We start from the raw sequence: 23,141 nt of genomic DNA, 5'->3' as shown, positions 1-23,141 counted from the left end.
ATAACATATTTGGTTGTCTTGTGAATATTTAAGTTTTCAGGGGTTTTTTTGGTTTGTTTGTTTTTCAAAGATTTTTACTTATTTATTTGACAGAGATCACAAATAGGTAGGAAGGCAGGCAGAGAGAGAGAGGGAAGCAGGCTCCGCGCAGAGCAGAGAGCCTGATGCGGGGCTTGATCCCAGGACCCTGAGATCATGACCTGAGCCAAAGGCAGAGCCACTGAGCCACTCAGGTGCCCCTAAGTTTTAGTTTTTTCCTCACAACAGCTAGCATGGCATGGGGCTTCTGAAACCTAGCTCTCTGGAGGTCTCTGCAGACACTCCTCAGTCAGTCTCCGCTGGTTGTTGGAGAAGTTATACACGCTTAGATTTTGCTGCATCTGGTGTGTTTCCATTCTGGTGTGTGCTCGTGTGCTCGGAGCAGGTGGGAATCCAGTCCCTGGAGGCTTCTGCAGGTAGAGGGTTTGGTGTCTGTGTGTGTCGCCATGTCGGTAGTCCACAGTCCAGGGCTGGCTCCAGTGCTCGGGGATGGCCCGGGGCCCGCTTTCGCCTCTTCTCCACTTTCCTCCCACAGGAGCCTGTCTGCTCACATCTTAATCACTTTTCTTGCGGATGCAGTTCTAATGACCTTGTGGGAATATTTATTCCTTTATGTCTTTCAGTATTTTCTCTGTTCCGTGTGTAGCATTCCGTCCTGTCAGCACAGGGATCGTCCTTACGCTGGGCGCTCTGTTTTCCACAGCTATTTCCTCTTTAATTGCTTTACTGTTTCCTCTTTATTGTATTCACTGGGACTGTTTCCGTGCTTTTTGTTCTCTTTAACAAAATTAAGTATTTCTTATTGTTGGACAAATTTTTGCACACTTAGGGTGAGCTCAAGTTGGTTGTACAGGCCTCTCTTCTAGTGTGTAGTTAGATTTTATTGAATTGTTCCGCAGTTCTGTTCATAGGTGCGGCTGGCCTGTATTTCCATTTTGGAACACCCTTGGTTTTGGTATCTCGATTATGCTAGCTTGCTAAAATAAATTGGGAATCATTCTATCCTTTACTATACTGAGGAAAGTGTAAGTAATGTAGAAAATATTTATTCCCTGTAGATTTGATAGAATTTGTTATGTTCTCTTTAAAAGTTCATCTTGAAATTTGTAAAGCTCCTTCATAATTTTTTGTCATTTTTCTATTGCTAGACATTGGCTTATTTTTGATGTTTTGGAATTTTAATTGGTGGTACAATCAATGCTCTTGAAATTAAATGTACACATATTTATGATTACTTCTTTAGGATAAATTCTTAGCAGTGAAATTGCCTGGTTAAAAAGTATACAGACATGTAAGCCTTTTGCTGTTGACTGTCACATAGTCGCCTGTCTTGAATTACACCCTGGATTTGTGTTAATCAGGTTTGGTAAGGTGACAGATATAAATGTATTTTTTTAAAAGAGTTTATTTATTTATTTGACAGAGATCACAAGCAGGCAGAGAGGCAGGCAGAGAGAGAGAGAGGGAAGTGGGCTCCCCGCAGAGCAGAGAGCCTGATGCAGGGCTCGATCCCAGGACCCTGAGATCATGTGTGAGCTGAAGGCAGAGGCTTTAACCCGCTGAGCCACCCAGGCGCCCCAGGTAAGGTGGCAGATATAGAGATGGCTGCCTTTGAAAGAGGATTTTAATACTTAGAGTGCCCAAGACGGGGCGGGGGGGACGTGCCATCGGAGAATACCGGGTTGGTCAGGAGGCAGAAGGGGCCCATGGAAGACATGGTCTAGAACCTTTATTGTGGTTTCCGTGGGAAGGAGTAGGTGGGCCAGAGGAGGTGAGATGGAACAAGCTTAGGATTGTCTAGTTTGAGTGATGTCCGCGGGTCTCTGGTGTTCTGATACCTGGCCTGGGGGTGACGGGAAATACTGGCTTGCTGTGTCAGAGCGGATGAGCAAGTGGTTGTAGACCTCTGTGTAGTGGGCTTGCGTGCACTAGGCATGTTTGCAGGTGAGTTGTTTAGTATCCTGGGAACTAGCTGACCCTGGGGGCTCAGTCCCTTCCTGGCCAGCTGGGCCATAAAAATGTTGGCTAGTTTTGTGAGCAGAATCTTGTTCAGATTTGCATTTCTTTAATTTCTGTTGGTTTTTGGAATTCTTTTGCAAATCATCCATCTTTAACCACTAAATAATATTTGTCTTTTTATTTACCTTTAAGAGCTTTTCCTACAAAGACATTACTCTAGCAGGTCTAGGGACTTTTGTGTGTGTGAAACGTTGTTGCTGTAAATTTGAATTAGTTGCAGAGTGATCAGAGGAGAACAAGTGAGGGGATGGGGGCCACCTGATTGGACTCTGATGTCCGTGGAGACATCCCATACCTGTGGATCCTGTTTACGCTTTCTAAGTTGTACAGAAGACACTTGGGGATGAAGACTTACTTCTGTCACCAGAGTCTTTCTTGTTTGGGGATGTGAAAATGAAAGCCTTTTTGTGTGACTGTTACTGAGTGATCTGGTTGAATTTGGAACAAGAAATCAAATTACTTCCTTAGGCACTGTCTTCCTGCATTTAAAAAAAAAGTTTTTTAAACTCTGAAAAACACCCATGATATTTTATTTTATTATTTGAAAAAACATTTTATTTATTTATTTGACAGAGAGCACAAGCAGGGGGAATAGCAGAGGCAGAGGGAGAACAGACTTCCTCCTGAGCAAGGAGCCCAATGTGGGGCTCGATCCCAGGACCCTGGAATCGTGACCTGAGCTGAAGGCAGACACTTAACTGAGCCACCCAGGTGCCCCCTGCCGCTTGAGTATTTTATATGCAGCGTTTGCGTAGTTTTGGTAGGATTGCTGTGTCTTTCCTGGATTTCTCCAGTACTTAAATCAAACTTCATTTTCTTTCTCTTCCTTCCTTCCTTCCTTCCTTCCTTACTTTCTTTCTTTCTTTCTTAGTCCTTTTATTTATTTGCCACAGAGAGAGAGTGCACAAACCGGGAGTAGGAGATGGAGCTGCAGGCTCCCTGGGGAACAGGGGATTGAGGTGGGGCTCCATCCCAGGACTGGGATGGTGACCTGAGCGGAAGGCAGATGCCTCGCTGAGACCCCCAGGCGCCCTCCTTATGCTCTTGTGAGGCGTGAGTGTTGAGAAGCACCGGTGCAGGTGTCAAGTGAGTGGGGGAGAGAGTGTCAGAGAATTCAGGGACTAGCTGTAGTTATGGACTGGGTGACCCTCCGAGCTTTACAACGAAAGGGAGGGACTCTTTACCTGTAGTCTGCACTGTCACTCTGGCTCTGAGGGTGTCAGCCCTGTGAGTTTATAGCAAACTGCTACCCTTTGTCACTGTTGGCCTCTAGGGCCGGGTCGCTCATTGCTGTGGATGGCCGTCCTGGGTACCATGGGGTGTTGAACAGCGTCTCTGGCTTCCATACCCCTCTCCTCAGGTCTGACAACCGGAAACGCTTCCCACCTTGCCAGATGTCCTCTGGGGAGCAAGGTCACCTCCAGGTGAGAACCACTAGTTTCTTTCTTTCTTTTTTTTAAAAAAATATTTTATTTATTTGACCCGGAGAGAGAGGTCACAAGTAGGCAGAGAGGCAGGCAAAGAGGGGGAAAGCAGGCTCCCTGCTGAGCAGAGAGCCCGATGCGGGGCTCAATCCCAGGACCCTGAGATCACGACCCAAGCCAAAGGCAGAGGCTTAATCCACTGAGCCACCCAGGTGCCCTGAGAACCACTTGTTTCTAACAAAATGCTTTAGGATGCCTCTGTATCATTCTGATGTAAAACTACACACACGATTAAAAAAAAATTAACAGTATGATGCCCTTAGTGTAAATGAAAATAATTAAGTAATGAATTTTAGCACGTAAATAAACTGTGTGACTGAGTGAGAGAGCACCTCTAGGAGGCAGTGGTACACCTGTTTGTGGTTCCCACTTCCGGGATGGTGAGTCTTTGATATTGTCTCCCCTGTTAATCCCCGGTAGTCACACCGAGATCCGATCTGTCTAGGCCTTGGCACGTCAATGCTTATACCCCCCCACCCCCCACACGAATATTAACATCAGTGCGCTCCCCTGAAAAGTTTTACCGGTTGGTTCCTCTTGTCCCCTTCTAGGAACATGTAATTAATTTTCTTTATCTACTTGTAGGTGGAATAGCTGTTTATCAAACTTTTGTTCCCTCTTACATATGACCTTGTTGTTTCTGAAAAGTTCATAAATAATGCATTCAATTTCCCTTATAAATAAACTATAAACCCTTGTGGCTTTATTATGTATTTATGAACTTTTTTTTTTTTTAAACTTTGTCGGGGAGAGACAGCACACAAGTGGGGGAGCAGCAGGCAGAGAGACTCCCCGTGGAGCAGGGAGCCCAGGGCAGGGATCATGACCCGAGTCAAAGGCAGACGCCCAAGTGACTGAGCCACCCAGGCGTCCCAAAGAACTTTTTTTCTGATAAATAACTCCTAATGTCAATTTTGTAGCTCTTGGTAGTCCTTTTACAAGATAAGAGATGGAAAGTGACATCGGTAGTTTAGATTTTTGGTGTAATACTGAAGGACACTCTGTACATAGGGAATTTGAATTTACAGTATAATAAAACATGATTCTAAGAGAGGTTTGACTTTTCCCCTGTAAGTGATAAATCTTAAGAATATTCTCAACCAGGGCACCTTGGTGGCGTGGTTGGTTAAACGTCTGCCTTTGGCTCAGGTCATGCTGTCGTGGTCCTGGGATCGAGCTCCGCGTCACGCTCCCTGCTCAGTGGGAGGCCTGCTTTTCCTTCTCCCTCTGTTCTGCTCCCTGCTTGTGCATGCACATGCGTGCTCGCTCTCTCTCAAATTAAAAACAAAGTGTTCTAAACCAATGACCATTTTATATTAAAGGAATTGGTAATAGTCAGAAACAGAGTTTTTATTAAATAGTTCTTTGTTGTGAATTATAAATGTGAATACGTATAATGCCCCATTATCTGGAAGGGTGAGAGAATGAATATTTTTAATTATTACTATTTTTTTTAAGAGAGTGAGGGAGAGGGAGCATGTGGGCTGGGAGAGGCAAAGGGAGAGGGAGAATCTTAAGCAGGTTCCTCACCGAGCACGTGGCCCAGTGCAGGGCTTAATCATGACCCTGAGATCATGACCTCGGCTGAAATCAAGAGTCTGATATTTAACCGACTGAGCCATCCAGGTGCCCCTGAAATGATATTTTGTGGGCGTATTATTTTTCAGCTAATTTAGAGGTAATCCTTTCAACACAGAAGAGGTAAGACTTAAAAAAAAAAAATTAGACTTAGAGTCCTTTCTGTGGAACATTTTAAACGCTTAAAAAGATCTGTAGGTAGGGGCACCTGGGTGGCTCAGTGGGTTAAACCTCTGCCTTCGGCTCAGGTCATGGTCTCAGGGTCCTGGGATCCAGCTGCACATCGGGCTCTCTGCTTAGTGGGGAGACTGCTTCCTCCTCTATCTCCCTCTGCCTGCCTCTCTGCCTACTTGTGATCTCTCTCTCCATGTCAAATAAATAAGTAAAATCTTAAAAAAAAAAAAAAATTCGTAGGTAGACCCAGCACCCTCCGTGTGCTGTGACTGTCGTTGTGTAGTTGAGCTTGTTTCGGTTGTAACCCTCTGCCTACATCCTGTCCTGGACTTTTTTTTTTTTTTTTAAAGATTTTTAATTAATTTTTCAACAGAGATCACAAGCAGGCAGAGAGGCAGGCAGAGAGAGAGAGAGAGGAGGAAGCAGGCTCCCTGCTAAGCAGAGACCCTGACGCGGGGCTCTATCCCAGGACTCTGGGATCATGAACTGAGCTGAAGGCAGAGGCTTTAAACCACTGAGCCACCCAGGCGCCCCCTGGACTTTTAAATAACCCATCTCAGACACCTATGATTTCATTTGAAAACATTTCAGTATCTTTGTAAACATAGCCACAGTACTATGATCACATCTGAAAACAGTCAACAGTCATTCTTTATCATGAAATATTCAGTCCAGGTGGACATTTCCTCAGTTGTCTCAATTTGAAAAATTGGGTTTGTTCCAAACAGGACCCAGAATAGGGGCCATTAGAGTTGGTTGGTCTGTGTTGTCTCTTCCCTCTGCCTCATAATTTGTTGAAGACGGCTGTCCTGTGGCACACTCGCCCCTGTAACTTCCCGATTGCATCCGTATTTTGGTGTTCTCCGTAGTCTTGTCTTCTGTGTTTCCTCTAAGTTGGGAGTTAGATCTGAAGTCATATTCAGATCTACGTTTGTTTGTTTGTTACATGGATTTTGGCATTTTTTGTGTGCCTGGTGGTTTTCTTATGCTTTTTAAAGACCATCTCAGAGCGGCAGTGTACCCACTGCCATCGGGGGCACCTACTGTCTGGTTGGCTCTTTTGGAAACGTGAGGACCACCGATGACCATTTCCTGGGTTTCTCCATTCATCAGTGTTTGTCAGATGGTAGTTACAGCCGGAATACTTCTGGATGAGGAATGCTCCGTGTAGATTTTGCTACCTTAAGGGATAGTTTGTGTAGGAAATGGAGAGGGAAGGAGTGATACTTTTCCTGGTACGCTTTCACAGTGATAACTTGGTTGCCTAGATAAGGTGACCAATCAGGTTTTTTTTCTTTCTTTTTTTTTTTTTTAAAGATTTTATTTATTTATTTGACAGAGAGAGATCACAAGTAGGCAGAGAGGCAGGCAGAGAGAGAGAGAGAGGAGGAAGCAGGCTCCCCGCTGAGCAGAGAGCCCGATGCGGGACTCGATCCCAGGACCCTGAGACCATGACCTGAGCCGAAGGCAGCAGCTTAACCCACTGAGCCACCCAGGCGCCCCAGGTTTTTTTTCTTTATATATCGAGAATATGTGGATTTACATGTATACTCGTGTTTTGACTCATTGTTATTTTTATTGATCGTGTTGGTTTACTTTGGCTGCTCCAACAAATTACCACAAACTGAATGGCTTTAAAACAACAGATGTTTATGATCTCACAGTGGGGGAGGCGGGCAGTCCAGAATCCATACCCCTGGGCTGAAGTGTCAGGCGTAGGCAGGGCCGTGCTCCTTCCAAAGGCTGGGGCGGGCGGCAGTTCTAGCCCCTTGCGGTGTCCGGCGCTGCTGGCCTTCCCTGGTGACCCCACCCCAAGCTCCGTCTATGGTGTCACAGGCCTGAGTCCTCTGTGTGGCTGCCTCACAGGTCCTCTTTCTAAAAAGGCACTTATGGGGGCACCTGGGTGGCTCAGTGGGTTAGGCCGCTGCCTTCGGCTCAGGTCATGATCTCAGGGTCCTGGGATCGAGTCCCGCATCGGGCTCTCTGCTCAGCGGGGAGCCTGCTTCCCTCTCTCTCTCTGCCTGCCTCTCCGTCTACTTGTGATTTCTCTCTGTCAAATAAATAAAATCTTTAAAAAAAAAAAAAAAAGGCACTTACGGGGGTGCCTGGGCGGCTCTGTCCGTTAAATATCTGCCTTCCGCTCAGGTCATGATCCCAGAATCCTTGGGATCGAGCCCCATATCGGGCTCTCTGCTGGGCAGGGAGCCTCTCTCTCCCTCTTCCTCTGGTGCTTCCCCTGCTTGTGCACTCTGTCTCTCTCTGTCTCTCTCTCTGTCAAATAAGTAAAATCTTTTAAAAAAAAAAAAAAAGGCATGTATGGATTGCATGTAGGGCCTACTGGGTAATCCAGGGTGGGCTCCTCCAGGTCCTGAATCATGTCTTTTGCCACAGAAGGTAATACTTACAGGTTCTGAGGATTAGGAATGAATATATCTGAAGGGGAGGGTGCTTTGATGTGCAGATGATCTCTTTGGGCCACTGTCTTCTCTAGGACTCCTCAGTCCTTTGATAGAACCCCAGCAGATGCTACCATGTTTCAGCTTCGTCTTGTTCCCTTCCCGTCCAGGCCTGGAATCAGTCACTATTTCCAAGGAGCTCTGCTTCCTTTTAGTGGGAAACAGTATCTAAAGGCCACATTCTGGGTGCTCAGAGTCTAGCTACTTTTCTTAGCGGCTTTTCCAAAATAGAATGCACTTTAATGTGCTTCCTTTAACAAAGTGCACTGGACATCACTAAGTCTTTTTTAAAAAAAGATTTTATTTATTTATTTGACAGAGAGCGAGAGAGTGTGCACAAGAAAGCACAGCCGCAGGCAGAGGGAGAGAGAGAAGCAGGCTCTCCACTGACCAGGGAGCCTGATGTGGGACTCGATCCCAAGACCCCGGAATCATGACTCGAGCTGAAGGCAGCCGCTTAACCAACTGAGCCACCCCGGCCCCCCCCCCCGCCCCTTTTTAAAGTAAGCTCCATGCGCAGTGTGGAGCCCAGCGCAGGGCTTGAGCTCATGACCTTGACATCAAGACCTGAGCTGAGATCGAGTCAGACGCTAACCGACTGAGCCATCCAGGCGCCCCCACATTAAACCTTGTATTGGTAATTCATTATTACGAACATCAGTTTTAGGACTGAGCTGTAGGCTGGTGACTTTTCCAGTGGTGCTGAATTTTAAAATTAGATTCATTTGCTTTTATACTAAACGTACAACACTTGCGTGGAGTTCTAGTCACTGTTCTTTGTTTCTCTGTGACCCAGCCCTCCTTGCTGCCAGTGCAGTCTGTTTCTTACCTACAAGGCTTTTCAGTATACTCTCCGCATTCCTGCCTAAACCCTGCTTTTTCCATACCCTGTATTTTCTGACTCCAGGAACACTCAGGGTTATTAGGAGATAAAGTCAGATCTCACAGAGTATCAAGTCTCTGGATCTTCCTGTTTTTATACACAGAATCATACTGTCTGTAGCTTTGGTGTCTGGCATCTTCCAGTTAGTGTGATGTGTTCAAGGGCCGTCCGTCCTATAGCATGGATCAGTACTTTGTTCTTTTCTCTCTCTCTTTTTTGAAGGTTTATTTAATTTTTAAAAAATTCTAGCCCTACCATGGGGCTAGAACTCACGATCCTGAGATCAGGAGTCCCGTGTTCCTCTGACAGAGCCAGCCAGGCGCCCTGTACTTTGCTCCTTTTTATGGACATACAACATTCCGTTGCATGAGAACCCCGTTTTGCTGACCCATCCGTCCTGGATGAACACTGGGCTTCCTTTGTTGGCTGTTAGGAACCATGCCGTGAACATTCGTGTACGGCTCTCCGTGGAGATTAATTTTAATGATGTATTTCATTTACCGCAGTATATTCCAGGTGTCACAGTTTGTACATGTGAGCACTATAAAAATCATTGGAGCATTTTAGATATTTTTGTTCAAAGGTTTCAAAATTCCAGATTTATTTCATACTTAACATACTCAGCTTAGACACGTTTCAGGGGTGCGGTAACCTCACACGGCTAGTGGCTGCCAAGGCGGGAAGCACAGGCCCAGAGGTCGCTCAGGGGCCTCCTGTGCTCTGTGGGGAAGTGTTTTCTGCACGTCCGGGACATTGGCTTGCTCGCCCCGTGTCTGTGCAGACTGCCCTGCTCCTTTGTCCTTGACTGTTCCCGGCGAGGCGCCCTCTCCTTCGCTTCTCCAAGTCCTTGCTGCCTTTCAGGTGTGCCCCTCCGCACAGGTCGGTCTAGCCGCCGTGGCTCACGTCTTTGTTCTCGTGTTCCCCTGGGAAATGCTTGGCGAACACCGTCCCGGGCCAGCGCAGTTCTAGGTGCTGGAAAGGCAGCAGTGAGCAGGCTACGTCAAGTCGGCTTTCACTGTTTCTGGTTAGGGACAGTATTTAAATATTCAGAGAAATGGTTTCAGAGGAGGGCCACGAGGCTCGTTCACGGTGGCTGATGAGGAGGAGGTCGCTTCTGTTGGCACATGCTCATTTATTCCTGGAAGGGTTCACTCCTGCCTCAGTGAGGATGTTAAAACAGTTTCCATGCTGTGAATTTCATGACTTTAGCTCTAGGTCCATGCATTTTCCTGAACGCAGCAGTTCTGTAACCATCACCAGAGTCGTGTTCTGGAACATTTTACTCCCCTAAATTGCCTCCTCCGCCTTTGTAGTTCCGCCCCTGCCCCTCCTTCTGGGGAAGCGCCGCTCTCCCTCCCGTCACTGTAGTTTGGCCCACTCTAGAATTTCGTCTGTGAGTGCAGTCTGGCTTTTGGGTTTGGTTCTTTCCCTGGGCACGGCACTCTCGAGACTTGTCCCTGATGTGTGTGTTAATAGTCAGTCCTTTAGTTGCCGAAGAGCATCTGATCGTATGGGCTTCTCGTTATTTGTCCATTTTTAGTGGGCATTTGGGTTATTTACAACTGCCTGCTTCTGTGAGTAAAGCTGCTGTGAGCATTTGTATACAGATCTTTGTTTGGAAGTATGTTCTTTTTTGTGCGATTGCTGGATTGTGTGGTACGTGTGCATTTACAAACCACCACCAGACTTTTCCGGAGTGATTGTACTGTCCTGTGTCCCACCAGCAGCCTTACAGACACTTGGTAAATTCAAGCCCAAAAGAAGGATTGAATTTAACTGCCCTGGTGGATAGTGAGTTTTTAGCAGTCCCAACCCGAGTCCTGAAGTGGTACGATATGGTTCCACTTACGAATGCCGAATGCCACTCGAGCTCTGGGCAGAAAACGGAATTCTTTTCACCATTTTGTTAAGTAGGCCTGATACTAAGTTTTGAGTAGCCTTCTTTGTCTTGTAAACGGCCACTAAAATATTTGAATATCCAAAGTTGGAACCCGCATCTGCTCATTAGTGTGGTGGTTGTCATGCTTTTTCATCGGGCTTGGCATTCTGCCGTGTTTGAAGCCCTTGGGAGAGTGCAGCCTAGTGCAGAATCGTCTGCCTGTGCCCATGCATGCTCGCGTCTGCTCTTGAACATGGTGCTGGCCGGCTGCGGTGCTTGGACTAAATGTAGTCCGAAGTTAGAGTGACTTAACGGTGACCTGGTCAAGTGCACAGAATGGTGCCTGAATGCATCCTGTAGTCGACTGGTATTGTGAAACGTGCAGAGTTTATCTCAGTTGTGTGATCGGCTTATTTCTGAAGTTCTCCTTGTTTGGCGACTATTGGAGGCGTTTTCATGGTGTATGTTGTATATGCCCAGTGGGAACCCATGGGGGAACTTAGCTTTACGGGCGTAGAGTAATGCAGGATCGGAGCCTGGAACATGGTTTATGTTCATTGTTTGCCTCCTGAACATTCCCTGAAACCCCCATGTTTTGGTTTATAGTTATTCCTACATTTTTTACTTTTCGTCAAAGCTTTGTTTGCATGTGATAACTTTGCTCGACTGTAGTTTCTGGAACATTTAAAGAGTAGATTATTTGAACAAGTGGCTTGAGAATTTTTAGAAATACGGTGATTTCGTAGTTATCACTAGGAAGCATCTCTACAACACGTCGAGCCAAAGGAACGTCTCAATTTTTGTTAAATATTTATTTATTTATTGGAGGGAGAGAGAGAGGGTGGAGGGAAGCAGAAGGAGAGAGTGAGAGAGCCTCCAGCAGACTCCCGGCTGTGCAGGGAGCCTGATGCAGGGCTCAGTCTCATGACCCTGAGATTGTGGCCTGAGCAGAAATCAAGAATTGGATGCTTAACCGACTGAGACCCCCAGGCGCCCCCCTCTATTTTTTTTGGCAGAATTTTGAAGCTGCAGCTATTAGATTCTGAAGTTAACAGTAAATGTCACGTTATCATGTGAGCTGCGTTTGTGTGATGGCGTTTCGAGTCCTCAGAGCCTGCGATACTCTCCAGAGTGGGAGTCCGCCTTATTTTAATGAAATCTTGGAAAAGTTGAACTTTTGCCCCAGTTCGTATAAAGAGAGCTCGGCTTTGGGTTGAAGCATGGTTTTCTGACTCCAAAACTGTAGATAGCTTGTCTTTGAATCTTAGTATTTGATGACAGTGTTACCGAATCATGCATAAGATGAAGCAATGTGATTTGAGGCTAAGGATAGTTGGGATGAACTTGTAGCTAAGAGAGTAGTCTGATAAGGCAGTGTCCGCCTCTGCCCGGATCCCGAGTGATGGGTGGAAGAGCTCTGTCTTTGGTTCCACCGGAAAACTGTTTTTAAAACAAAACAAAACAAAACAGAAAGAGAACTCTCCGATATGGCTGTTGGACCCTTGGCTTGGTTGAAGTTCAAGCTGAGGGGACATAGGGACAGTGTTAGATTATGTTAATTTTGTGGGCTGAGAATGGGAGCCTGTGCTTGCTTCCAAAGAAAGCTGGGGCCAATCTGTTGAATGTTGTTAGGGTAATAGCCTCCAGATACAATGTTTCTGCTCGACTCTATGTGGGTAATGGGTTAGGGCCAGAGTGTCCTACTTTATGTCGAGTTCTGACTGTAGTTCTGACTGTAATGTTCGGGACCGCAGCTGTGAGAGAGTGAGGGATTGATTGAGTCATTAAAGAGTCGGGAGGTGTTTCATCTGAAGGAGGAAGGAGAGGACAGGTGTGAGATGACAGGTGTTGGACGTTTTCCAAATCTGTAGAACAGATCTAAGATCTCAGAGGAAGCTGCTTTTGGGTTGTATGACTAAAAATAGATATTTCTCACAGATAACCCCTTATCTGAAGGGGAGGGGAGGATCATCTGATATCTGTGAACGGTGGACCTGGGTGCCGTGTGGGGCAGTGAAGTGAGTTACTAGTTTTAGGTTTCTGTGGAAGCCACGTGACCACCTCTCTTTGGTGTGGTGGGAGTACAGTCCTGTATGAGTTAAGAATTGGCAGTTTCCAGATTATTTTGACCTCTTTCTGTCATAAGAAACACATTTCCCTTTACAGCCCAATAGCAGTATGTGAGCATCTGAAATGCAGATCTCAGGAAATAGCGTATACCCAGGCGAGTGTGGTGCTGCTGGTTTCTACTTCCTTCGTTCGTTTGCAAACGTGGGTTGCTGATCACTGAATTTAACAACTCTTCAGTGGGTTGACGCGCAGGCCAAAGTGCATGAGACAGGTCTCTAAAGTCCTTGCAAGACTATGCTCTTGTGATTGTCCTGCTCAGTAACCGAGAACTGAACTCAGACCCGCAAGCTTCTAGCCGCACTGCAGGTGCCCGGAGGCTGCTCTGTACATTTGGTCGTGAGCGTGTTTAGGAACGGGGATGCAGCGCGCGCTCTGTCCTGCTTCCTCTCCCCTCCGTGTCCCACACTGCCCCCGTCAGGTTTCCCGTTGTTTCCTGTCTTTAATTCATTTCAACCTTTTTGAAGAATCTCTTCCTTAGTACATTTTCCCTCTGAATGAACGTTTGGTTTTTCTCTCACTTAGTGTCTTTCCCGCATTTGTAGTCGCGCCTGCAGCTGCTTCACCCAAATCCACTAACCCTGGGGAGGAAGCAGTTGGGTTTTGAATCTGAGGCCTGGGATCCTAAAGGTGCTCTTTTGTCTGAAGCATTGTGACACCTAATTGCTTTGAGACTTACAAAAAAGAAGAAGAAAGGAGAAGTGAGACAAAGTAAGGTTTTTCTACTTGGATTCTCAAGAGGATGGGTGCGAAGCTGTTCTGTGACCCGTGGATCGCGGGGGGCTCAGAGCTGCCTCCTCTGAGGGCAGGGGCAAGGGAGAAGGAGGCACGTTTTTAACATTGCCGAGGACGGATAGTTATAGGAGATTGTGTGACGTGAAATGGGGTTATGTGAAGTGAAGTGACAGCTGTCAGTGGTACTGCAGATACGGACATGGTGCTCCCCACAAGCGCCTCTGCTGGCTCAAGTACTGTGCAAGTGCAGGTGACCTGGCGTGTGTCTGCATGTGGACCGCCCTCTGTGGGAGGCATCGTTCCTGCCAGCCTCACGCCCCCCCGCCCTTCCCCGACTTTCCCTCTCCCCGGTCTCCTCAGGCTGCTGGGTACTTGCAGGTTTCCTTTTTTTTTTTCTTAAATTCTACTTTTTTTTTTTTATTAAAGATTTTATTTATTTATTTGACAGAGAGAGTGAGAGAGCACAAGCAGGGGGAGTGGCAGGCAGAGAGAGAGAGAGAGAATGAAGCAGGCTCCTCGCTGAGCAGAGAGCCCGATGCGGGGCTCGATCCCAGGACCCTGAGATCATGATCTGAGCCAAAGGCAGAGGCTTAACCCACTGAGCCACCCAGGCGTCCCTGCTTTCAGGTTTCTTCATTAGGAGCCTAAACAGAGCACCGCTGAGTGGCTACATTTAGTGTGACAGTGATTGTTTTTGGTAATTCCTAAAAGAAGTTGTACATGGTGAGTTTTTAGAGCACCAGGAGAAGGCAGTTTGCTAGCTGGAAGGCCACTTCTGAAACAAATTAAAAGGTTCTATTTTTAAAGGAAATTCATCTATTCTAACAAATTGTTTATCCTGGGAAAATTAAGTGTAGCTTATAAAAAATGATTATTTAGTGAGTCAAAACACTGAAGACTATTGAGGTTAATCATGTGCAATTTTTATGAGCAGAGACATTGAGACGTAACAGTAAGAAACAGTTGTAATGATTTTTTTAAAAAGATGAAACACTTCCTGGGACGCCTGGGTGGCTCAGTTGGTTAAGTGGCTGCCTTCAGCTCAGGTCATGATCCCAGCGTCCTGGGATCGAGTCCCACATCGGGCTCCTTGCTTGGCGGGGAGCCTGCTTCTCCCTCTGCCTCTGCTTGCCTCTCTGTCTGCCTGTGCTTGATCTCGCTTCTCTATGACAAATAAATAAATAAAATCTTTAAAAAAAAAAAAGATGAAACACTTCCTTACCTTTTAAATTTAAATCCGTGTAATCAGTGTAATTTATTATTGTAGTTACCCTTTGGTTCAGAAAGGCAACCACTCAAGGTAATTTGGCATATTCCTCCCAGTCTTTTTTTTTTGTATGTATTTTTTTGCATAGCTCATATTGGGTTGTATAATTTTGTATTTTGATTTTTTTTAATTTAGTACAATTTTTTGGCTTGATATTATTCCATTGGGTGGATATTTCCTGCCATACTTAGTAGTTTCATTTTACCCAATGAGACAGAAATGAAGACTTTTGAGTTATAGAAAATGTTGATTCTTTTGTTCTACTGAAGTTATGTGCTTTATTTATTTTAGGTGTTTTCTTGGCTCTTGAACTTCTTGAAACAAAAAGATTCTGGTTGTAATATTTGACTTACACTGCTTTTCTTCTGTTGCTTATGTCTCATCAAACTTAGTAAGAGTTTGGGACTTAGTGGCGCCTGGGTGTCTCAGTGGGCTAAAGCCTCTGCCTTCAGCTCAGGTCATGATCTCAGGGTCCTGGGATCGAGCCCTGCATTGGGCTCTCTGCTCAGCGGGGAGCCTGCTTCCTCCTCTCTCTCTGCCTGCCTCTCTGCCTACTTGTGATCTCTGTCTGTCAAATAAATAAATAAGATCTTAAAAAAAAAAGAGTTTGACTTTAAAATATCTTTAAGTTATTACATGTTTTCCCATTCGTATCAGGATTAGGGGAGGAGATGCATCTAAGAGTCATTGGGTCTTTCCTTCAGTTATTTACCATAGTCTTTTTCCTTTTTCATTTCCGGTTGCTTATTTCATACATTCTGAGTAATTGATGTAATAATTTTTCCCTTTGGGTGTCAAGCATTAAAAATAGCCATTGCATGGGGTGCCTGGGTGGCTCAGTGGGTTAAAGCCTCTGCCTTCAGCTCGGGTCATGGTCCCAGGGTCCTGGGATCGAGCCCCGCATTAGGCTCTCTGTTCCGCGGAGAGCCGGCTTCCTCCTCTCTCTCTGCCTACTTGTGATCTTTGTCTGTCAAATAAATAAATAAAATCTTAAAAAAAAAATAGCCATTGCATAACTTAGTTTTCCCCCTTTTCTTTCTTCTTTCCTTTTAAATTTTTTTTTAGAGCATGTGCATGCTTGCAAGGGAGGGATGTGCAGAGGGAGAGAGACAGACAGAGAATCTTAAGAAACTCCACAGTCAGCGCTGAGCCCGATGTGGGGCTCGATCCCACAACCTGGAGATCATGACCTGCGCCAAAATCAAGGGTCTGATGATGCTCAACCACCTGAGCCATCCAGGATCCCCACGATTTTATTTTTATGTAACCTCTACACCCAGTGTGGGGCTTGAACTCAGAACCCTGAGATCGGGAGTTTCATGCTCTTCCAGCCAAGCCAGCCAGGCGCTCGCTTTTTCTTAGGATCCGGCTGAAGGCACCAACGTGCAGACACGTGGGGTGGTTCAGGGAGGCTGAGATACCGATAGCTCTCACCTGCTGAGTTGTGGAAGGCTGGCTTTCGGACTGACTTTTCATGGTTCTGTGAAGATGCAGGGTCCTAGAGAGGGGTCGGAGCTGGAAGTCTGAAGCGTGGGCACTGAGTCAGGATTACGAGGCTCGAGGGACTTCTGGTCTTCTGTGCCTACGTACAAAGTCACCTGCTTATTCTGCCTTTTTCCTTTATTCGTCAAATATCACTAGTTTAATAATTACATTGATCAATTTTTTCCCCTAAATGCCAGGCTAAGTACTTTTAACATGAGCTGTTAGCTAGTTATTGTGAACTTGGTGGTGACCATGCTAGAAAAACAGCATGTGTACTTTGTGTGATGAGCACTATTTTCAGTTTACTTTGTGGTTGGTCGCTAATGCATTAGGATATGGCCATTTGTAAACTTCTCTGCTGTCTTATGCAAGGGGAATTGATCTTCCAGATACAGCAGTAGAGGCATTCTTTTTTCTTTTTTTTTTAAACAGTTATTTTGGCCTTTTTCTTTGTTGTAGAATTGCGGTATGTTAGAAGTACTTCAGGTGGATTTAAAATTTTTTAATTAAAACAACAAATGAGAGTAAGGGAGTTGGTGTGTCCTCAAAGGTTTCCTGATCCCTGGAACTGAAAACTATCCCAGAGCTGGAGAGAGGCAGCCAGACTGTGGGTGTAGGCTGCGGCTGCTCTGTGGGCCAGAGCCAGGACGGGCTTGGGAGCTGGAACCACACTTCATTTTGGCTGCAGGGTTTTTTTTTTTTTTTTTTTTTAAAGACTTATTTGTTTAAGAGAGAGTGCCCATAAGCAGGGGGAGGGGCCGAGGGAGAGGGAGACACGCAGACTCCCCACGGCGTGGAGAGTTAGGTGTTGGGCTACATTCCATGACCCGAAGACCCCGACCTGAGCCGAAATTAAGTCAGACACTTCGCTGACTGAGCCCCCAGCCACCCCTTAGCTGCCATTTTAAAGGCTGTGTTTTAGCTTTTATTACCGATTAGCTTCAGTTCCTAAATGTTGAAAGGTACGGCTGTTTTTGTGCGTGTTTTGAGGGTGGTAGGAGTGGGGTGGGAGTGTATTTGTTAGGGAAAAGGAAGGACAGAGGGGTCTTGCTTTTTCTTTTCTTTTGCTTTCCCTGAGTCCTTCCTGACCTCATGCGGTAATCAGTAGCTATCCATAATGTCAGACTGTTAAGGGAAAAGCTTGTTTATTTGACATTTGGGATTTGGGCAGTAAAAATACCAAGAGAAGTAAATACTGTAGATAGCAAGTTTCCTCCATGATTTCAGATAGGACGTGTGAGATGACTCTGTCTTTTCCCCTCTAGATTCTCCATCCCTCTTTTTCTCCAAAAGTCATCGAATGTTCACTTGGCCGGATGCCCTTCTTTGCTGTGACCTAGAGGCCCTAGATATGCGCTCCTCAAAATGATGCCTCACCTTTAATAGTGAATGGTGGGGCTCAAACAGCAGGACAGCAGCCCTTCCCCTTCTGCCTGGATTGTATCCAGACTGTCCGATCTGTAGTGAGGCTAGTCTGAAGACGTGGCGATGAACATAGTTTTAGGTGCTAATTTCAGCTCATTATCTTTTATCAGAGGAGTTGTAGAGAACCTTGAAAACCACATGGAAGAAATTAATGAGACCGACTCTGTCTCGTATAGATAAACCACTGCTGCATTTCCCCAGTCTTTCCTGTGTGCTGTAATTGAGGACCCGGTTGGGGGAAGGTAGGGCCTTCAAAGAGAATTTCAGATCATGGTTAAAATTGCAACAAATCGTCATTATCTAGAGTGGCTCGTGCTAGAGACCTGGGACCTCCACTAGCCTTGGGGTTTAGGTGGTGGCATTAGTACCCATTTGTGTCTCTCAGAGGGATTAGGGTTATGGCTTTGTGTCTGGGTTGCTGTTGGGGCAGAGGAAGAGGTGAGGTCGGACTCCCAGATCGCCTTCCTCCTGCTTGAAGCAGAAGAGCCCCTTGAAGCAGAAGTGCTCAGGATAGCCACTTCTTTAATCAGCTGCCACAAATTATGTAGCCCTGAAGTGAGACATGTCCCAGTCCCTGACACTCCCCCGTGACCATGACTCTACAAACCGGATCATCCACCAGGAATGGGGGGTTCATACCTAATAGTTCTGTACACGAAAGGGTTTTTGATGATGATTCCAGTATAATGGTGATGAGTCCTTTTGCAGTTGGGAGGATGGTCTAGGCTGGTCTGCCTTTCCCAGTCAGAAAACTGTAAAGTTTTGCTTATAACGCTTGAGGGAAACCGGAGCTAGCAAGATTGGGCCCGACACTCCAGTATTTAATAACTCCAGAATAGATCGACGCGCTGTCAGCTACAGAGGGACTTCATAAGCTCTCTTTTGGGAAATTTGCCTCACGTGATTCTCCATATATATATGCTGTGGTACCTTGTGTGACACATTCGTAGTGTGGGTTACATCTGATAGAAGCGAAGATTAGAATTTCTAGAATATATTGGATCTTTGGAAGAAGCTTGCTTACTTGTTTCGTTATAGAAATATGTAACTTATAAATAAAAGTTATTACTTGTTAACTAGTATTTTTTTTTCCAGTTTCTCTTCAGCAACGGGTAGCAGAATTGGAAAAAATTAATGCAGAATTTTTACGTGCACAGCAGCAGCTTGAGCAAGAATTTAATCAAAAGAGAGCAAAATTTAAAGAGTTATATTTGGCTAAAGAGGGTAAGTTCCTAAGTCTGTCTCTAACCCCTCATACTAAGACTGCCTTAACGTGTTGAGTTTCTTGGTAGTACAATGTTAATTTTATCATTGAACACACCTTGATTTTATTTGTATTTATGTTGTAAACTGAAAGCCTATTTAGAGCCTAGAGTTAAGAACAGAACTGATAGAGGGGTGCCTGGGTGGCTCAGTGGGTTAAGCCTCTGCCTTCGTCTCAGGTCATGATGTCAGGGTCCTGGGATCGAGCCCTTCGTCGGGCTCTCTGCTCAGTGGGGAGCCTGCTTCCCACTCTCTCTGCCTGCCTCTCTGCCTACTTGTGATCTCTGTCTCTCAAATAAATAAATAAAATCTTTAAAAAAAATAAAAAGAATGGAACTGATAGAACACGTTGGAAAATGCAGGATTCAGGCTTTCCCTTATCTTTGAGCTTCACAAGGATACGCGCTGTAGGGAGGCTCCAGCACCCTGGGACACGGGGCTCTCGGTGGTCTTCCCGCCCGAGAGAGAGCCCAGGCCAAGTGGCCTCGGGGTGGTGTTCTACTGATAGTGTTGCAGACTGTCACATGTTGATGCTTCCTGGAGGGGATCCCGCAGATGATCACCTACTTACCAGCAAAGACTCAGGACTCCAGTGAGGCAGACGTGGTGCTGGGTGCTGGCTGGAGCCAGAGCTGCAGCACCAGGGTTCTGGAACTCCTAGAACTGGAGCTCGAGCAAGGAGAGAAGGAAGGCTTACAAGACAGATGCGGGAGTGTTTCGAGAGGGCCTGGCCCTGAAGAATCAGGACAGGCTTACACTTTGGGTGTTGACATAGGAAAATACAGCTGTGGCTTCTGCAGCCCCCAGCAGTGGTTCCCAGAGTGTGGTCGCAAAACAGCAGCATCGGGGTCTCAGTCACCTGGGAGGCTTGTTAGAAATGTATGGTTTGGGTCCTGTCTCACGCTTGACCAGCTCAGGGTCCAGCAGTCGATGTTTTAATTGGGCGACTCAGATGCTGGGTGAAATACTCCGAGAGCTCGTTAGAACACAGTGTGTTAGGGTGGTGCCCAGGAATCTGCATTTCTGATGAGCTCTAGGTATGTGCAGTTTGGGAGCCGCTGCTTGAGACTGGTGATCAGCCAGCTTTGAAGTTCCACTTTGTGGAAGCACTCCATCAAGTCATTGTGTATACCCTCACACCTTCCCTGAAGGTGACGCTTAAAATGTTTTATTTTAAATTTAAAAAGGTTCAAAAGATACAAATTCTGTATTATTGTCAACACTAAGAATTTAAATTAAAACCTCATGCTCTTTTTTTTTTTTTTTTTAAAGATTTTATTTATTTATTTGACAGACAGAGATCACAAGTAGGCAGAGGGGCAGGCAGAGAGAGAGAGAAGGAAGCAGGCTCCCTGCTGAGCAGAGAGCTCAGGACCCTGAGATCATGACCTGAGCCGAAGGCAGCGGCTCAACCCACTGAGCCACCCACGCGCCCAAAACCTCATGCTCTTAAACATATCCAGCAGAAGCAATCAGTGATTTAATAATATCTTTCATCATTCATTTTAAGAAAAATAACGTGAATAAGATCTTCAGAAATTTTACATTTTTTTCCCCTCCTTGTGTTGGGTTTTCAGTTCTACATCTCCCTCAGAATTTTATTCTACAAAGTTGTTTTTTTTTCCCCCTTGTTTTAGGAACACAGACTTGAGTGTGCATCAGAATTTGACTTGTAGGGTTTGTTAGAACAGAGATCGTGCGTCTCACCCTAGAGCCTGACTCATCGGGTCTGCGGGGTCCTAGAGCTCACACTTCTAGTGAGTTAGCAGGGGGTGCTGACGCTCTTGGTTCAGGGACCACACTTGGGGAGTCATGGGTGGTACTTGATGCTTGAAAGCCTTTTTCAAAGAAAATTTTGTCAGACTGGTCTGCGAGAGAAATTGCTTGCATATTTCTAATGCATTGATTTACCGTTATAGTTATTAATACGTACACTGTTGAACACACTACATATATTCTATACATTTAAAGTATAATAAAGTGTGAAAATTGTTGGAAATGCAGGTACATTACTTATTGGTAATGCAGATACAATTGGATTTCCCTCCCAATTAAGTCGTAACCTCTGTGTGAGTAATATTTACTTGTAGAAAAAGGTAAGTTTCGGGTTTTAAAAAAAATTATTTATTTGAGAGAGAGAGCACAAGTGGGAGTAGAGGGGGTTAGAGGGAGAGGGAGAGAGAGAAACCCAAGCAGACTCCCTGCCGAGTGCAGAGCCCAACACAGGGCTTGATCCCAGAGCCCTGGGATCATGACCTGAGTCAAAGGCAGATGCCTAACAGACTGAGCCCCCCAGGTGCCTCCAGGTTTTGTTTGTTTGTTTTTTTTTTTAAATAAAGATGAGTGCTGAGAACCCTTAGTCTTATAAATAAGTATATGGAAATAGAAGGTTTATTTTATTTTAGGATTTTATTTATTTATTTGAGAGAGAGAGAGAATGAGCATGAACAGGGCAAGGGCAGAGGGAAAGGGAGAAGCAGGCTTCCCGCTGAGCAGGGAGCCCGATGTGGGGCTCCATCCCAGGACCCTGAGATCATGACCTGAGCCGAAGGCAGACAGTTTTTCACTGGCCAAGCCCCCCAAGCACCCTAAAAGGTTTATTTTATAGTGATGATTATTCCATTCTCTTACGGTCTCTCTGAATTACATGTTAAGTCACATAGTCCTCAGCTTCAAAAGTACTTCTTGTCTGTCAGCCGGCAGCTTGCTTGGGCTTCCTCTAGTATTGTTGGAAGTGGACTTCACAGTCGCCTGACCTGCCGCAGGCCTGTTACCTAGTCGTTAGCAGTGTGTTTTTTCGTTGCTTCATATTGTCCCTTTGGTTGGACACGGGAGAGGAGGTTATTCATGGGGCGGTGACCCACAGTGTGGGGCGGGCGGAAGGCTGTGTCCTGTTACGTGGGAAAGTGCTGTTGAGGGAAGGGAGGTGGGCAGGGGACTCTGCCCTCATACTCTGCAGGGTTCTGTGTGCTCCACTGAGGACCCTGCCCTGCGGGTTCCCTGCAGGTTATAGGTGGCCGCGCTCGGAGGGGTCAGGAAAGATTGTAAGTGGTTGTGCGCAGCAGGTGTCAAGAGCACAGTGGGACGCAGCGGCGCAGGACACCTGGTAAGGCTCAGCTGAGCAGAGTCACGGGGACGGGCCCGTTTGCGTCAGTGACACAGCCAGGTGTGTGCGTGAGGGTGAGATAGAAAATGCATCTTTTGCTGTGAACTGTGTTCAGACAAGCTTGAGAGCTGTGTAGGACTCACAGAGTGCATCTGGCACAGCACAGGCTTGCTGCCTGTTGCGGGGTGCGGCTGCCTCCCTCCTCAATTTGGTTCCTTCGAGGCCCACAGGGAGGGAATGCCGGCACTCCTGTCTCGGCACGGAGCGTGGTGCAAGTCACTGCGGAGGCTGGGGTGACTGAGTTACGGTTTTATCTCCAAAAAAGTATGGTCTTCAGGAGCAGATCGTGTGTTTGCAGAGTCCTCGTTTGAACGTATATTGAGCGTCATGAGAAGTTCTGTCTGGTTCTTCCATGTGTCTCTGTGACTTCGTTAATGCTCCCTGAGAAAAACTGTTCCAGCCTCGAACCGAGGAGGCACCACTTTGAACAGTGCAGTGGTGTGTCCTTGTCGGGGGACCTGTGGTACCTTTCATGTCCGTGTGCCGCGGCACATGGCTTGCCTCTGGTGACCGGTGAGCGCGCCGCCGCCCTAGGCGGGGTGTCCCGTCCCCTTCTCCGCGGTCCCCAGCAGCCCTTCCTATGCTCGCTCTTTCGGTCTGGCTTACTCTGTAAACTTGTTAGTCTTGCCCCAAGTTTGTTCATTTTGTTTTCTGGTTTCCTCTGTCCCCAAATAAAGCTGTTAGGGTTTCCTTTGTTTTCTTATTTTCTGCTTTTAAATTATAAGATGGACTTTCCTGTAAGGTTCTTCAGAACGGAAAATGACCAAGTACCTCTCATTTCTGAAATACGTGATCATTTGCGGTTTTCAGTCTCTGATCCAGACAGCTTGAACTGTGGGTTCGTTCAGAAAACAGTGTGCATATGTCAAGTTACTGTGAGGACACCAAGACCTAGTAAACGATCTGTGCGCACGGTTATATCTGCTTTGTCTGGAGTTCCTGGCAAACTTCAGCCGGCCGTGGAGGGGACATCACTTTTCAAAAAAGTTCAGAAGAAATAATGTGACCCCTTTTGAGAGTTTTTGGTGTCATTTCTAAAGAAAATGCATAGTCTGTAAAAGGTAAATGTTGATTCGGTTTCAGTCCTGGCCATTTCCCTATGTCATAATGAAAATAAAAACGTATGGCTGTCCCCTAAAGCGGCAGCTTCTGGTACAGCGT

At 46.1% G+C, this 23,141-nt stretch overlaps 1 protein-coding gene across 3 annotated transcripts in view; it reads left to right on the top strand.

The window, feature by feature from the left end:
* Positions 1-23,141, top strand: part of RABEP1 (rabaptin, RAB GTPase binding effector protein 1) — an 89,550-nt gene that overhangs the window by 15,744 nt on the left and 50,665 nt on the right. For 2 of the 3 annotated variants that reach the window (XM_045083187.1, XM_045083186.1), the window contains exon 2: positions 18,647-18,775. The exons of the other annotated variant lie outside the window; for it this stretch is intronic. In XM_045083187.1, coding sequence (XP_044939122.1) covers positions 18,647-18,775 — 129 coding nt within the window. The remainder of the gene's footprint in view (positions 1-18,646; positions 18,776-23,141) is intronic. 3 annotated transcript variants of the gene reach the window in all.

This window comes from Mustela putorius, unplaced genomic scaffold, assembly GCF_011764305.1.
Source record: "Mustela putorius furo isolate JIRA1106 unplaced genomic scaffold, ASM1176430v1.1 tig00000695_pilon_pilon_pilon, whole genome shotgun sequence".
NCBI lineage: Eukaryota > Metazoa > Chordata > Mammalia > Carnivora > Mustelidae > Mustela > Mustela putorius.
Note: the sequence above shows the minus strand (reverse complement) of the source record. Positions and strands in the feature narration are given on the sequence as shown.